Here is a 14,288-nt window from a genome sequence, read left to right as displayed (position 1 = left end):
TTTATATACAGTCAAAATCATTAGCCCTCTTGTGGATTTTTTTTATTCTTATACAGATATTTCCTAAATGATGTTTAACAGAGCAAGGAATTTCTCACAGTATTATAGAACATATTAATATGTTTTCTTCTGGAGAAAGTCTTATTTGTTTTATTTCGGCTAGAATAAAAGCAGTCAATAGGTTAAGGTCAATATTATTAGCCCCCTTAAGCATTTTTTCCTTATTGTCTAAGAACAAACATCGGTAGTGTTATGATTATCAGCAATCTAGTGGTTGCAGATCTACAATCCGGACAGTAAATGAACTACAAGTTTCAGTCATGCCTGACCCTAACTGATTGCAAACACAAAGCCGGAGGATTGTCAAAGACTGATTACATGAACAATTTAAACAGCGCACAAACACACACATCAGTGCTGAGTCTTGTTATACTATTTGTGAACATTACGACGCATATTCCCTTGCCTTGCTTTGTCGTGTTTTTGACTGTAGCCTTGTTTGTTTGTTTGTTTGTTTACGTTGTCTGCTTCCTGCCTTTTTGACCATCTGCCTGTTTATTGACCATGACTCTAAATTGCCCGCATACATCTGTTTGCCCCAGTGTTGACCATTGCTTGCCTGACCGTTTATTAAACCTGCGTTTGGATCCGCACTTCCCTCGTCAGCGTCCCATTCACATTACACTTATACAATGACTTGTCTAATTAACCTTATTAAGCCTTTAAATGTCACTTTAAGCTGTATAGAAGTGTCTTGAAAAATATCTAGTCAACTATTATGTACTGTCATCATGGCAAAGATAAATGAAATAATTTATTAGAAATTAGTTATTAAAAATATTATGTTTAGAAGTGTGTTGAAAAAAAAACAGAAATTGGGGGAAAATATACAGGGGGCTAATAAAACTGAATTCTGGTTATTATTGTATCTTAAACTTCCTCAGTGCAAACTCTCTGTTCCCCCCAGGGCTTCTTTTAGGTTGTGCCCTTACAGATTTTGCCCTTGTTTCTTTCAGCCCTGGGTTCCTCACTGGAGGCTCTCTGCAAAGCTGCTTCAGAGCACGATAGAGACGAACCGAATCAGATTTTATTCACAAAGACTTGCTTATCTCTTTGAAGAAAGTACCTTATTTACCTCCTGTAGCTCTATGCCTGTGCGCATGAACTGGCCGTATTACAGTCGCATCCATTTCTCCATGTCTCATTAACAAAGTCTGCTCCCACTGTCCCCCGAAGTACAGTGTTTATCTGATTAAACTCCTCGCTTTATATATCCATGAGGGAGTCCTTCTCCTAACGTCAATAAATACATCGATAATTGTTTTTAATTGAGCAAGTAATTGAATAAATGGTCCCAACTCTGCGAGGCCATTATTGAAGAGCCGTGAACAGCCAGCAGGAGATTCGGATGAGCTCTGATTGGCTTTTTAAAGCATTTAGTGCATTGCGCCGATAGAAGATGTCAGCCGTGGCCCCAAAGCAGGTGTAATCATTTAGCAGTTTCGATGAAGTCTCATATTAAACCCTCAAAGACAATGAAAAAGAGACAGAGTGCAGATTAAGTGCCTTGAAATGCCACTACATATTTATCCACGCCAGAGTTTATAGAATGAATCCTGTTGGCTGTTTTCAATTGGGTCATGTCCACACTAATGCTGCGGTCACACTAGTGTTTGTGCGTGGGAAATTCTGTTGTACGGCAGTGCAAAAAGGGGCGGGATTAAACAAGATGATCAGACATTAAAATAAAAAAGTGAGCGATTGGTCCATGTTTTAAATTTCTGTCCAGAGAGGTCATGTTTTGATCTTCGATTGGTCTCACGCAATTTGAGCAGGTCAGAGTTCACCAAGCTTGAACTTTTCAACGCAGCTAACTGCAAAACTTGTTGCACGAGCTTGCGTTTCTGGTCTGATACATTTGTGTGGGTATGAATGGAAGTCTATGGGGAGAAAAGTGCAGTGTGACCGCAGTATAATACATTTTCTTAAAAAAAAAACGCACATTTTTCTCTCCGATTTACTCTAACTTTACTTAATTAACCTAGTTAAGTAAAGCACTAAGTCAAGTTGACGTTATTTTGTACATTGGATTCCCCTTTAATAAAAATATATTAAACAAACTTGGCTAACTTGGCCATTTAGAATAAAACAGCATGTTTTACTATAGCTTTTAGTGCAAGGGTGCCACCATCTTGGAATGTCGCTGTGTCTGACGTCATGGGGTTGGTTTTGTTCCCTCAGCTGAACGGATACAGTGGAAATAATCAACTGAACACGGAGACTGGACAGCCTAATTTAACACAATGCGTGAAGTTGTGGACGTGCATCACAGAGCTGGTGCAAATACAAGCATCAAAGTTGTGTCTAATATACAGTTGAAGTCAGAATTATTAGCCCCCCTGAATTATTAGCCCACCTGTTTATTTTTTTCCCCAAATTCTGTTTAACGGAGACAAGATATTTTTTCAGCACATTTGTAAACATAATAACTCATTTCTAATAACTGATTTATTTTATCTTTGCCATGATGACAGTAAATAATATTTGACTAGATATTTTTCAAGACACTTCTATACAGCTTAAAGTGACATTTAAAGGCTTAACTATGTTAATTAGGTTAACTAGGGAGATTAGGGTAATTAGGCAAGTTATTGTATAGTGATTGTTTGTTCTGTGGACTATCAAAAAAATAAATAGCTTAAAGGGGCTAATAATTTTGACCTTACAATGGATTTAAAAATTAAAAACTGCTTTTATTCTAGCTGAAATAAAACAAATAAGACTTTCTCCAGAAGAAAAAATATTATCAGACATACCGTGAAAATTTCCTTGCTCTGTTAAACATCATTTGGGAAATATTTAGAAAAATAAAATTCAAAGAGGGGCTAATAATTCTGACTTCAACTGTATGTGTATTTATATATATATATATATATATATATATATATATATATATATATATATATATATATATATTTATATATATATATATATATATATATATATATATATATATATATATATATATATATATATATATATATATATATATATATATATATATACATTTTCTATTTAATAGCATTCGTTTGATGGTCACTCTCTTGCCTGATGAGGGGATTTACATTCAGACTAATGCAATGATTAAAATGATACAACTTCACGCTTTACAAAGTCACGTCTGTGTGGTCTATGTCAAGACATATTCCCTTTTCAACTCGATTAACTCGATCTCTTAACATGTATGAAGGACATAAAAACCTGCCATGTGAAAAACCGCACCGATCTTAGTTTGATTTCAACACGAAAAGAGGTGAGGGCTGTAGTAGTGAAAAGTGACAGAACCCACCCCCATTACGTCAGTATCGGACCTCTTTGAAACTCAGACTGGCAGTCAGGCAGCATAATACAGAAGGTGAACCAAAGTGCAACAAACAATCGGTAATTAAAAGAAAAATAGAATAAATATATTTTTTATATTAGACACACATCTGTTGCTTGTATTTGCACCACATCCACAACTTCGTCCAGTCTCCGTGTTCAGTCGATTATTTCCACTGTATCTGTTCAGCTGAGGGAACGGAACCAACCCCATGACGTCAGACGATGTTCCAAGATGGTGGCATCCCAGCTCTAAAAGCTATAGTAAAGCATGCCATTTTCTTCAAAATGGTTACATTAATCGAGTTTGTTATATATATTTTCATTAAAGTGGAAATCAATGTACAAAATAATGTAAACTTGACCGAGTGCTTCACTTCCACTTTAAATGTCACCTTAAGCTGAATACTAGTATCTTGAAAAATATCTAGTCAAATGTTATGTGCTGTCATCATGGCAAAGATAAAAGAAAAATTATTAAAACTATTATGCTTAGAAATTTGTTTAAAGGAATATTTCCGTTCAACAGAAATTGGGGGAAAAAATAGAGGTGGGCTAATAATTCAGACTTCTGTCAGATAAACGAGGCAGGGTTGTGTGACATGACCTCATCTTCAAAAAAGCTGAACTAAACTGTGTCAGGGAACAAGAAAATACGACCCAAGTGACATTAACCACAGGTCAGTTGCAGCGAGGACAGATTTGTGCTGACCTCAGCATGTTCTGTGCAATGCGTCATTGGTGGCCAAGTGCATGAAACAATCCGAGACGTTTAAAGGCTGAAATGATTCATTTAGTAATCAGCCAATGTCACTGTTGAGGTTTATGCAGCATTCATTATATTATATTATAATTTATTATAGGGCTGTCTTAAATACTTGATTATGATTGGTTTGTCGCAACATTTCCAGGTATATTATTCCAACAGTTGAAACTAATAACACAGACTTATCTTATCGGGCACTTCAAATCATATACCGTCAGTGAATACGTTTGTTTTCATATCTGACTCAATAATATGTAGGTTAATGTATGCTCCATTCAACAGTTTTTGTTTGTCAGCTTTGCAGGTTTATATCTTTTTTAATGTTTTGTGGCAAGTAGCTGTGTTATAAGCTGGATAAAGTACATTCAGGCAGTTGTTAACCAAGAATAAATCAACTCGATAAACCTACCGGGATTTATATTATATTATATTATATTATATTATATTATATTATATTATATTATATTATATTATATTATATTATATTATATTATATTATATTATATTATATTATATTATATTATATTATATTATATTATAGGGCGAGCAAGAAGGTCACAGGTTCGAGTCCTGGCTGGGTCTGTTGGCCTTTCTGTGTGGAGTTGGATGTTTTCCCCATGTTGGCGTGGGTTTCCTCCGGGTGCTCCGGTTTCCCCCACAGTCCAAACACATGCACTATAGGGGAATTGATGAGCTAAAATGCCATAGTTACTTTTATGTTTCTTCATTTTTAAAGGGATAGTTCACCAAAAATACAAAATGTACTCACTATTCAATCACTCTCATCTTCTTTCCCTCAAACAATGCAAGGGTCTTTAATGCAAGGCATGGTAGTGGCTAAAAGACTATTGCTTAATAATTGGAAATCACCTTTACCCCACTCATTCCAGAACTGGATTTCTGATATGATATCTGTTGTTCAGATGGACAGACTCAGATTTTTACGTACTAGCTTTGGCTACTTGGGGTTAATTTCTTGATTTATTTGACAAATCTATATCTTTCAGGAGCAATCCAGTGACCCCTCTGAGGTTTAAGTTATATACCCTCTATAGTTTTGATTGTATGTTTTGTGACTATGTTGTGTGTTTTTTTTTTTTCTTTTATATTGTCTTTTGTACACTGAAAAAAGTGTTGCATGCAAAACTGTTGCAAACAATTTATTTGTGTTGAATTTAAACAAACAAATTAAATTGAGCAATGTTCAACTTAATTTGTTTGTTTAAATTCAGCCCAAATAAATTGTTTAGAACTACTTAATGTAAAAAAATTGAGTAAATCCAAGGAATCATCTTTGAATAATTTTTTTCAGTGTATGTCTAAAGTACGAGACGATGTTTCTTCTTGTTCTGTACATATATATATATATATATATATATATATATATATATATATATATATATATATATATATAAGCTTAAAATAAAGTAATTTTAAAAAATCCCTCTCAAGCTTTTCCAAACTTTTTTGTTGAACACAAAAGAAGATATTTTGAAGAATGTTGGAAAGAGGTAGCCATTTATGTACAATAGCAGGATAAATAATACCATGACTGCCGGCTTCCAAAATGATTCAAGATATCTTCTTTTGTGTTCAGCAGAAGAAAGATATTGAAAACGGTTTGTGACGAGTGGAGGGACAGTAAATGAAGACAGAAATGTAATTTTTGAATCACTTTAAAGATTCCCAAACATATGTTCAAGTGTAAAGATTAACCAAATTTAAGACACAAATTTAAAAACCCGGTAACTACTTAAAGTGATGTTCATAAGACTGTCATAAAACCTTTTTTTAAGATTTATTTTTGGCCTTTTTGCCTTTAATGGAGAGGACAGTATTGAGACAGGAAGCGAAGTTTTAGAGAGATACGGGGGGGTAGGGAAATGTCCTCAAGCCAGGATTCGAACTCGGCACGCCCTGACATGCTATTGCACCATATATCGGTGTGCTAACCACTAGGCTATTGCGCCGACCAGTTATGATATTTTAAATGCAAAGATGACAATGTTTGTTATGACAACTTGACATAAATCAGTACATCACCATCATCTCTATCTTTGTCATGCCAACTTGACATTACCAGAACTTGTCATAAATCTGCCATAAACATGATTCTCATGAGACATTATAATTGTGTCATTAATTTTCTCTCTATTTGTCGTAAAAATGTCTCATTAAAAGTGTCATCACACTGTCAAATCATTTTTAACATTGTCATTAATATTTAAAGACAAATTCAGCTTGTACCACTGTAGATGAGATAAAACAAAATACGAATGACACTTTTATAAAATTTATGACATTTATTATGGCTTCGCAATAGTCATGTTTATGACAGATTTATGACAAGTTTTGTTGTCTTGGAAGTGTCAAGTTGTCATAGCAAACAATGACATCTTTGCATTTAAAATGTCTTAACTGTCACTTAATGACAGTGGTTATATGCATGCATAAAATCTCATTCACAGTCATGACGTGTCATGTCATGATTAGGTTTAATGGCAGTCATATGAACACCCCTTCAAGTAATGTGTTACCAAAAAGGCACATGGTTGTGGAAAAATAAACATGTCCCACAGGCTAGTTTCTACTTTATATTTCTTCTTTATATTCCTCTTTATAATTCTGCGAGTTCTTCCTTCAAAATCAAAGCATCGCAAGCACCGTCTGCGACTCTTATCTCAATGTGGTGATGCAGTCATATATTTTGTGCGTGCTGACTCAGTATTAAAAGCACCGCGCTCAAACAAAAAAAAAAAAAGCGGCAAGGAAAAGGGGCTGGTTGTGTAAGCCTCGCAGGTTGTCCTGTCATTTGCACGCCTGCACTGAATCAAGGGTCTCTGCGTCAGCTGGAAAATGTGCTCTACATCCCAATTACAGAGCAGCACAGCTGTGGAGAAGCCGACGCACTCCTGCAGCAACACTGCCCCCTGCTGCGTCTCCATCAGCTCGCTATTAAAAAAAAAACAAGTGTTACGACACCGCTGCAGCACTTACATAAACACACAGGCCCCATAACCATCACTATAAGGCAGTCCTAGCACTGCTTTGAGAGATCCAGCACATATTTATGAGAGCTGAATGCTGTTATGCTCTCATGGTGGCGAAAAAAAAAGTTGTGGCAGATAAGGAGATCTTGAGAAGAACGTAATGTCACCAGATGTTCATTTCTATTCTCAAAACGTGGCTCAGTGGTAAGCACTGTCACCTTACAGCAAGAAAGTCACTGGTTTGAGTCCCTATCTGGGCCAGTTGGCATTTCTGTGTGGAGTTTGTGTCCCCGTGTTGGTGTGGGTTTCCTCTGGGTGTTTCAGTTTCCCCCACAGTCCAAACACATGCACTATGGGTGATTTGACGAAACTAAATTGGCAGTAGTGTATGTGTATGAGTGTGTATGGGTGTTTCCCAGTACTAGGTAACAGCTGGAAGGGCATCCGTTGTGTAAAACATATGCTGGAATAGTTGGCGGTTCATTCTGCTGTGGCAACCCCTGATAAATAAAGGACTAAGCCGAAATAAAATAAATGAATAAATATTTCTTTATTTTTAAAGGGATAGTTCACCCTAAAATAAATATGGACTCACTATTTATTTATTTTTTTTATAATTATGTTTTAGGGGTTTTCATCTCTATTGGGATAGGACTGTGGAGATTTTACAGACAGGAAAGTGTTGGGAGCTGAAATAGGGGAAGGATCGGCAAAGGACCTCGAGCCGGGAATTGAGCTCGGGTCACCACAAGCTCCTTGGTGCTATGTGTCAACACACTAACCACTAGGCTATTGGCGCTGACAAATGTGTACATTATTTAATCTCCCTCAAGTTGTTCCAATCTTTTCTGTTGAACGCAAAGGAAGACATTTTGAAGAATGTTGGATAAACAAATACTATGGCTGCCGGCTTCCAAGATGTTTCATAATATCTTCTTATGAAACGCATATCTATCTTAGGCACATTTTAACGAGAGCTGAATGCTGTTACGCTCTCATGGTGGTGAAAAAAGTAAAGTTGTGTAAGGAGATAAGGAGATATTGAGATATTGAGATGTTGAGAAGACAGTAATGCCACTGGATGTTCATTTGTTATGTTTTCTCTTCCCAAATGGCATTTGATGCGAGTTAAAAGTACATAGTAGTTTAGGAAACCTAAAATAAAATGTTCATTTTTATTTTTAAAGGGATAGTTCACCCAAAAATACAAATGTACTCACTATTTAATCTGTCTCAAACTATTCCAAACATTTCTGTTGAACACAAAAGAAGATATTTGGAAGAATGTTGGAAACCGGTAGAAGGATAAACAAATACGATGGCTGCCAGCTTCCAAGATGATTCATAATATCTTCTTATGAAACATATATCTGTCTTCAGCACATATTTATGAGAGCTGAATGCTGCTGTGCTCTTATGGTGGCAAAAAAGTAAAGTTGTGTCAGATAAGGAGATATTGAGAAGACCGTAACATCACTGGATGTTCGTTTGTCTTGTTTTCACTTCTCAAATGGCATTTGATGCGAGTTAAAAGTACATAGTAGTTTAGGAATCCTAAAATAAAATGTGTATTTTTATTTTGAAAGGGAAAGTTCACCCAAAAATACAAATGTACTCACTATTAATCACTCTCGAGTAGCTCCAAACATTTCTGTTGAACACAAAAGAAGATATTTGGAAGAATGTTGGAAACCGGTAGAGGGATAAACAAATACTATGTCTGCCGGCTTCCAAGATGTTTCATAATATCTTCTTCTGAAACGAATATCTATCTCCAGCACATATTTATGAGAGCTGAATGCTGTTATGTTCTTATAGTGGCGAAAAAGAAAAGTTGTGGCAGATAACGTTAAATGTCAAAAAAAAAACAGTTTCTATGTGCTTCTCCATAAGAAATAGGCCTGTAAGGGGATAAATTTGAGGTGCTGATTAAAAATAAAGTTATTGAGGATGTGAATGTATTTAAGCGTCTTGGCATAACTCGAGACATTCATTTAAAATTTGACAGTCATGTTAAAAATATAAGTAAAAAGGTCAAGCCAAATCTAAACTGTTTTCATTTTATTAGAAGATTTTTAATGTATCAAATTGCAAAATTATACATGCACACAATGATATTCTCTCACTTGACATATTGCAATACATCGTGGTCACAAGCTTCTCTAACTACATTGAATTCTATTGACTTTATATAAACAAGCAGTTAAAATGATGGACTTAAAACTCATGCGATGGCATCATTGTGAAGTTTTATGTAAACATAACCTTTTTAGTTTTGATAGTTTTATTAAATCTAATTATCTTAAACTGGTTTTTAAATGTTTGAATAATCATGTTCCAATGGTGTTTTCAGATCTAATCAGTAGGCATCAAACCTCTCACAGAGTCACACGAGCAGCTGCTAATGGTGACTGTGTAGTGCCAAAGTGTAAGACCTCATTTGGTCAATCTGTTTTCTCTGTTAAGGGAGCCGAATTGTGGAATAATTTACCTGTTAGCCTAAAATTAGAAAGTAATATGTTTTTAGTAGTGTACTTAAAAAGTGGTTACAAACAAAACAGCAGTGTTTGCACATATAGTCTATTATTAGTTTGTTGGATCATGTCGCCTTTGCTTTTGCCGTCAGTTATTTTACTTAAAGAATTATAATGTTGTGTATTTGTATCTATTTTCATTTTGTCAAGGCTCCTGTGGACAGGTGTTGAGAATTATCAAGTCTGCTAAAACACTTAAATGCATTTGGTTGTCCAGTGTAATTGTGATGTCCATGTCAAATAAATAAGTGAATAAAATAAGGAGATATTGAGAAGAGAGTAATGTCACTGGGTGTTCATTTGTTTTGTTTTCTATTCTCCCTTTCTTTCCTCAGAGCCGACTCGCACTACCTGTGAGAATCCTGGGACGCCCCGTTACGGCTCTCTCAACAGGACTTTTGGCTTTAAGGTAACAGGATGAGTACAAATAAAAATAATAATAAAAGACTTTCAGTTTATGATGCACCACGTAAGCTTTAATGCTGCTCTTATTAAAGCCAAAAAGGAAATTAAATAAGAATAAACAGATACTCTTCTGAGATGTTTTATTTAATATAAAATGAATATTAAATATTTCAAGTGATCTTTTTCGCTCTTATTTTTAGAGATGCATTGATTTTTTTAAGCTAATTGCTTAAAATTAAATGATGATAATGACTGATTATATCCTGTTAAATAAAATAAGGCAGGATGCTGTCCATGCTGTGTATAGCGGAAATATATATTTTATGAAGTTACTTAATTAACTGAACTGCACTTTGTAAACTTTGCACTGCTAATACCTTATGATCTGGATTAAACGAATCAGAGTAAACACTTTAAAGGCAAAGGACTTTAAATGGAAGTGAATCTGTTGCAGTTTCATTGTTCACAACAATATTTGTGACTAGATTTTTTAGATTTACTGGAAAAGGATTCATAAAAATATTTTTGCTCACAATTTAGGCCAAAAATAAAAAGTAAAATATTTTTAAATTGATTTTCAGGGTCTAAAAATCACATATATTTCATATAATCATAAGTAAAATAAAGCTGTTATTGAAAGGGTGAATTGACATATTAAATCAATTTGAATTATCAAGTCATTTTGAACCATTGCTTTAAATATATATTATTGTATTGTATTTAAATATATATTATTGTATAATATATAATTCTGTATAAATATATATTATTAAAGGAGTATAACGATGAAGGTGATTGAAAAGGTATAAAAACAGAAAGGTATGATGAAATTTTAATTAATGGATATTTGCAGTACTAGGTTTATTGTTTTTTCTCTGGGTTTATGTTACAAGTTATACGGGTACAAAATGGAAGCAAACATATAGTTTGTCAGATATGCCAAAAGGATAGAATGTGTTCATGTGAAAGGAAGAGATAAGTAAAGGAAGAAATAAGTTTAAGTAATAGACGAATGATGTATGTGGTAATGGGGTGGGAAAATAATAAGCTTGTGCTTCATCCCACTCCATTTTCGACCATGTTGAAATGTATTCATTTGTTAATGATATTTTATGTATGATACTTTGTTCGAAAATAAATAAATCAAATCAAATCAAATCAAATAAATGTTTAATAAAAGGATAATATGTGATCTGTCGGCGAAATAGCCTAGTGATTATCGCGCCGACACATGGTGCAGTAGCACTTCAGGGCGTGCCCGAGTTCGAATCCCGGCTTGAGGACATTTCCCAACCCTATCCCACTCTCCCTCTCTCCAACTTTGCTTCCTGTCTCATTACTGTCCTATCTAATAAAGGCAAAAAAGCCAAAAATAAATCTTTAAAAAAATAATAATAATAATATTTGATCACTATGTCATTCAGCTTCAAATGGCATGTAATGTAAAGCATTTAACGCTGTTTAAACCACTTTCACAATATTCTATTCACAATTATAGTCGATTTCTTTACATAAGATCAAACACTTTGTTTTGCTGAAAGTAATGAATACAGGGATAAGAACAACATTTACAATTTTAGGTGAACTATTGCTATAATCTTCAAATGATTCGAGTGCAAACTCACCCTCAAATTATGCTATGCGTTCAATCATTCCTTTTCCATCGTGATTTTCAAATAGTCATTCTCAAACACACTTCAGACAAAGCCACTTGTTGTAGGCCCTCCATTACCTCACATCCACTACAAAATATTATTAAGACCTCTCAAGGGTTTTGCACTCCAAATATGAAATATATGCATGGATGTAAAAACAGCACAGAACTACTCAGTAAAAAAAGAGCAGTCGACTTCTCAGTAGTGCAAATAAATCTGAATGAACCGCGTTTGGTGAGAAACACTAGCTATGTTTACATCCATTTTTATGCGCATTTTGTAATATCGCATAAAAAATAATGTTTAATGGAAATCTGTAGGATAAGCGTTTTATTTGATAAGAACAAATATGCATAAATTACGATGGAAACACATTTACTGAATAAATTCTAAATAAAAAAAGTCCTGTAATTTTGTTTAAAGTTGAGTTAACTTAATTTTTTTAATTATACACATAATTCATTTACACTATCATTTTAAAGAGCATGGGCGATGCAGTGGCACAATAGGTAGTGTTGTTGCCTCACAGCAAGAAGGTTGCTGGTTCGAGCCTTGGCTGGGTCAGTTGGTGTTTCTGTGAGGAGTTTGTATGTGTTTCCATGGGTTTCCGCCGGATGCTCCGGTTTCCTCCACAGTCCAAAGACATGCGGTACAGGTGAATTGGGTAGGCTAAATTGTTCGTAGTGTATCAGTGTGAGTGAGTGTGTGTTGATGTTTCTCAGAGATGGGTTGCAGCTGAAAGGGCATCCGCTGTGTTAAACATGTGCTGGTTAAGTTGGCGGTTCATTCCGCTGTAGCGACCCCGGATTAATAAAGGGACTTAGCCGAAATGAAAATGAATGAATACATTTTAAAGAGCCCCTATTTTGCATTATAAAAGGTCGAATTTTGATTTTGGGGGTCTCCAACAACAGGCTGATATGCATGCAAGGTCAAAAAACACTTTCATTGTCTTATAGTATGCATTTATTTTGACCTAATCATCATAATGACTCCCATATGATTTGTTCAGTGATTCATTTGTTCCCAAACCCCTTCCTTGTGTGATGGTAATCTGATGACCCAGTCTACTGTGATTGGTCGACTGGGTTCAACGGGAGACGGCGGGAGATATGCCCACCACGGTTATGAAGTAACCAGAGAACATATGCGGTTAAACACCAGCATATTGCTCTATTCTTTACCATATTCTTAACCATAAGCTCAAGTAAGAACAACGACACACATTCAGTATTAATCCACACAGTGGCAAAAGTTGAACTGTTTTGAAAATTGAGCGCACCGCGTCGTGTGTTCGAACAGCTGATGGTGGCCAAAGCAATGAAGAGCGGCAAATGATCCCGAGCTCAGAACAGCATTTAAATGGGTAAAGGGAGAAGCACGTGTCACATTTTCAACGTTTGGATGAGATATGTTAATAGCTCATAAAGATTTAACCTGAGAGATCAACCCAGGCTCATTCCGAAAACGTAGTCCAGAGGACGTTTCTGGAGACCGCGAATTATGTAGCCGGAGGTACTTATGGCTGCATTTCGTTTTTTAAGCGAACGCTTCGGGGCGGTATGACGCCGTTCCTTTTAGCGCTCGCCGGCTGACCGCTTACTTTTGTGTGGAGGGCTTTCCCGCCGCAACCAGTTTGTCCGGTTAGCTCGTCCTGTGCGTCGGCGGACTCGATACGCAGAGAGGAGCTGACCACGACCAACGGGCGTGAGTCTGGGGAAGAGCAGTTCCAGAAATCAGGTAAGACTAAAACAGAATCCAAGAAATAAAGTGAAGAGGTTCATAACAGGGTGAGAATGTGGCAAAATCTGAAAACGTGGTAAAAAAAAAATAAAAAAATCGGACGAGGGCTTTTCTTTTTCCGGACGGCTTTTGTAAATCGTTGGTTGGGTTTAGGGCGGGCGGGTCAATCGGTAAAATTGGTTGGGTTCGGGGAAGGAGGAGGGGTCGCCCAGTCAATCATTCAGCCAGTCAGACAGACAGACGTTCCTTCCACAGCGGCCTCTGGTGGGTTTATGCAAGAACAGCGCTGGCGCGAACGGCACTCGCGGGAGACGTCCGAGAAGCCAAAAAGGCGCACACAGCGGCCTCTCGCGGATTCGTGAAAACTAAAAACTGCAAAAATACGTACCTCCCGGGACGTATTTCGCGGTCTCCAGAAACGTCCTCGGGACTACGTTTTCGGAATGAGCCTGGGTTGTGAGAGATGCATTACAAGCACTGATCTATAATAGATACGTGATTACAAACCACTCAGATACAAGTTACAACACAATTAAATACATAATTTGCAAACTACAGAAAACAAGGCAACCTTTTTAAGTCTTAAAAACACATCTAAATAAAAATCTTTCACACTATTTGAACTATTAGATTAGCTCATGCTCTGTTAATCTCAACATGACATTGCAGATCCAGCTTTATGACTATTGCAGATCTGCACATTGCGATATTGATGCTGAAGTTGTACATAGCGCAGCCCTATCTTCAACTCCTTGGATAAAATCGGAGGTTTGTTCGCAATGTTTAAGAAATATCGCATGTTTAAGAAATATTT

General features: G+C 36.0%; 1 protein-coding gene across 1 annotated transcript in view; it reads left to right on the top strand.

The window, feature by feature from the left end:
• Nucleotides 1-14,288, top strand: part of csmd3b (CUB and Sushi multiple domains 3b) — a 1,051,207-nt gene that overhangs the window by 986,837 nt on the left and 50,082 nt on the right. Inside the window, exon 62 of the mRNA XM_056479206.1 lies at nucleotides 10,007-10,080. Coding sequence (XP_056335181.1) covers nucleotides 10,007-10,080 — 74 coding nt within the window. The remainder of the gene's footprint in view (nucleotides 1-10,006; nucleotides 10,081-14,288) is intronic.

Source organism: Danio aesculapii, chromosome 19 (genome assembly GCF_903798145.1).
Source record: "Danio aesculapii chromosome 19, fDanAes4.1, whole genome shotgun sequence".
Taxonomy (NCBI): Eukaryota; Metazoa; Chordata; class Actinopteri; order Cypriniformes; family Danionidae; genus Danio; species Danio aesculapii.
The sequence above is the reverse complement of the archived record's forward strand: the minus strand, read 5'-3'. Positions and strand labels throughout refer to the sequence as shown.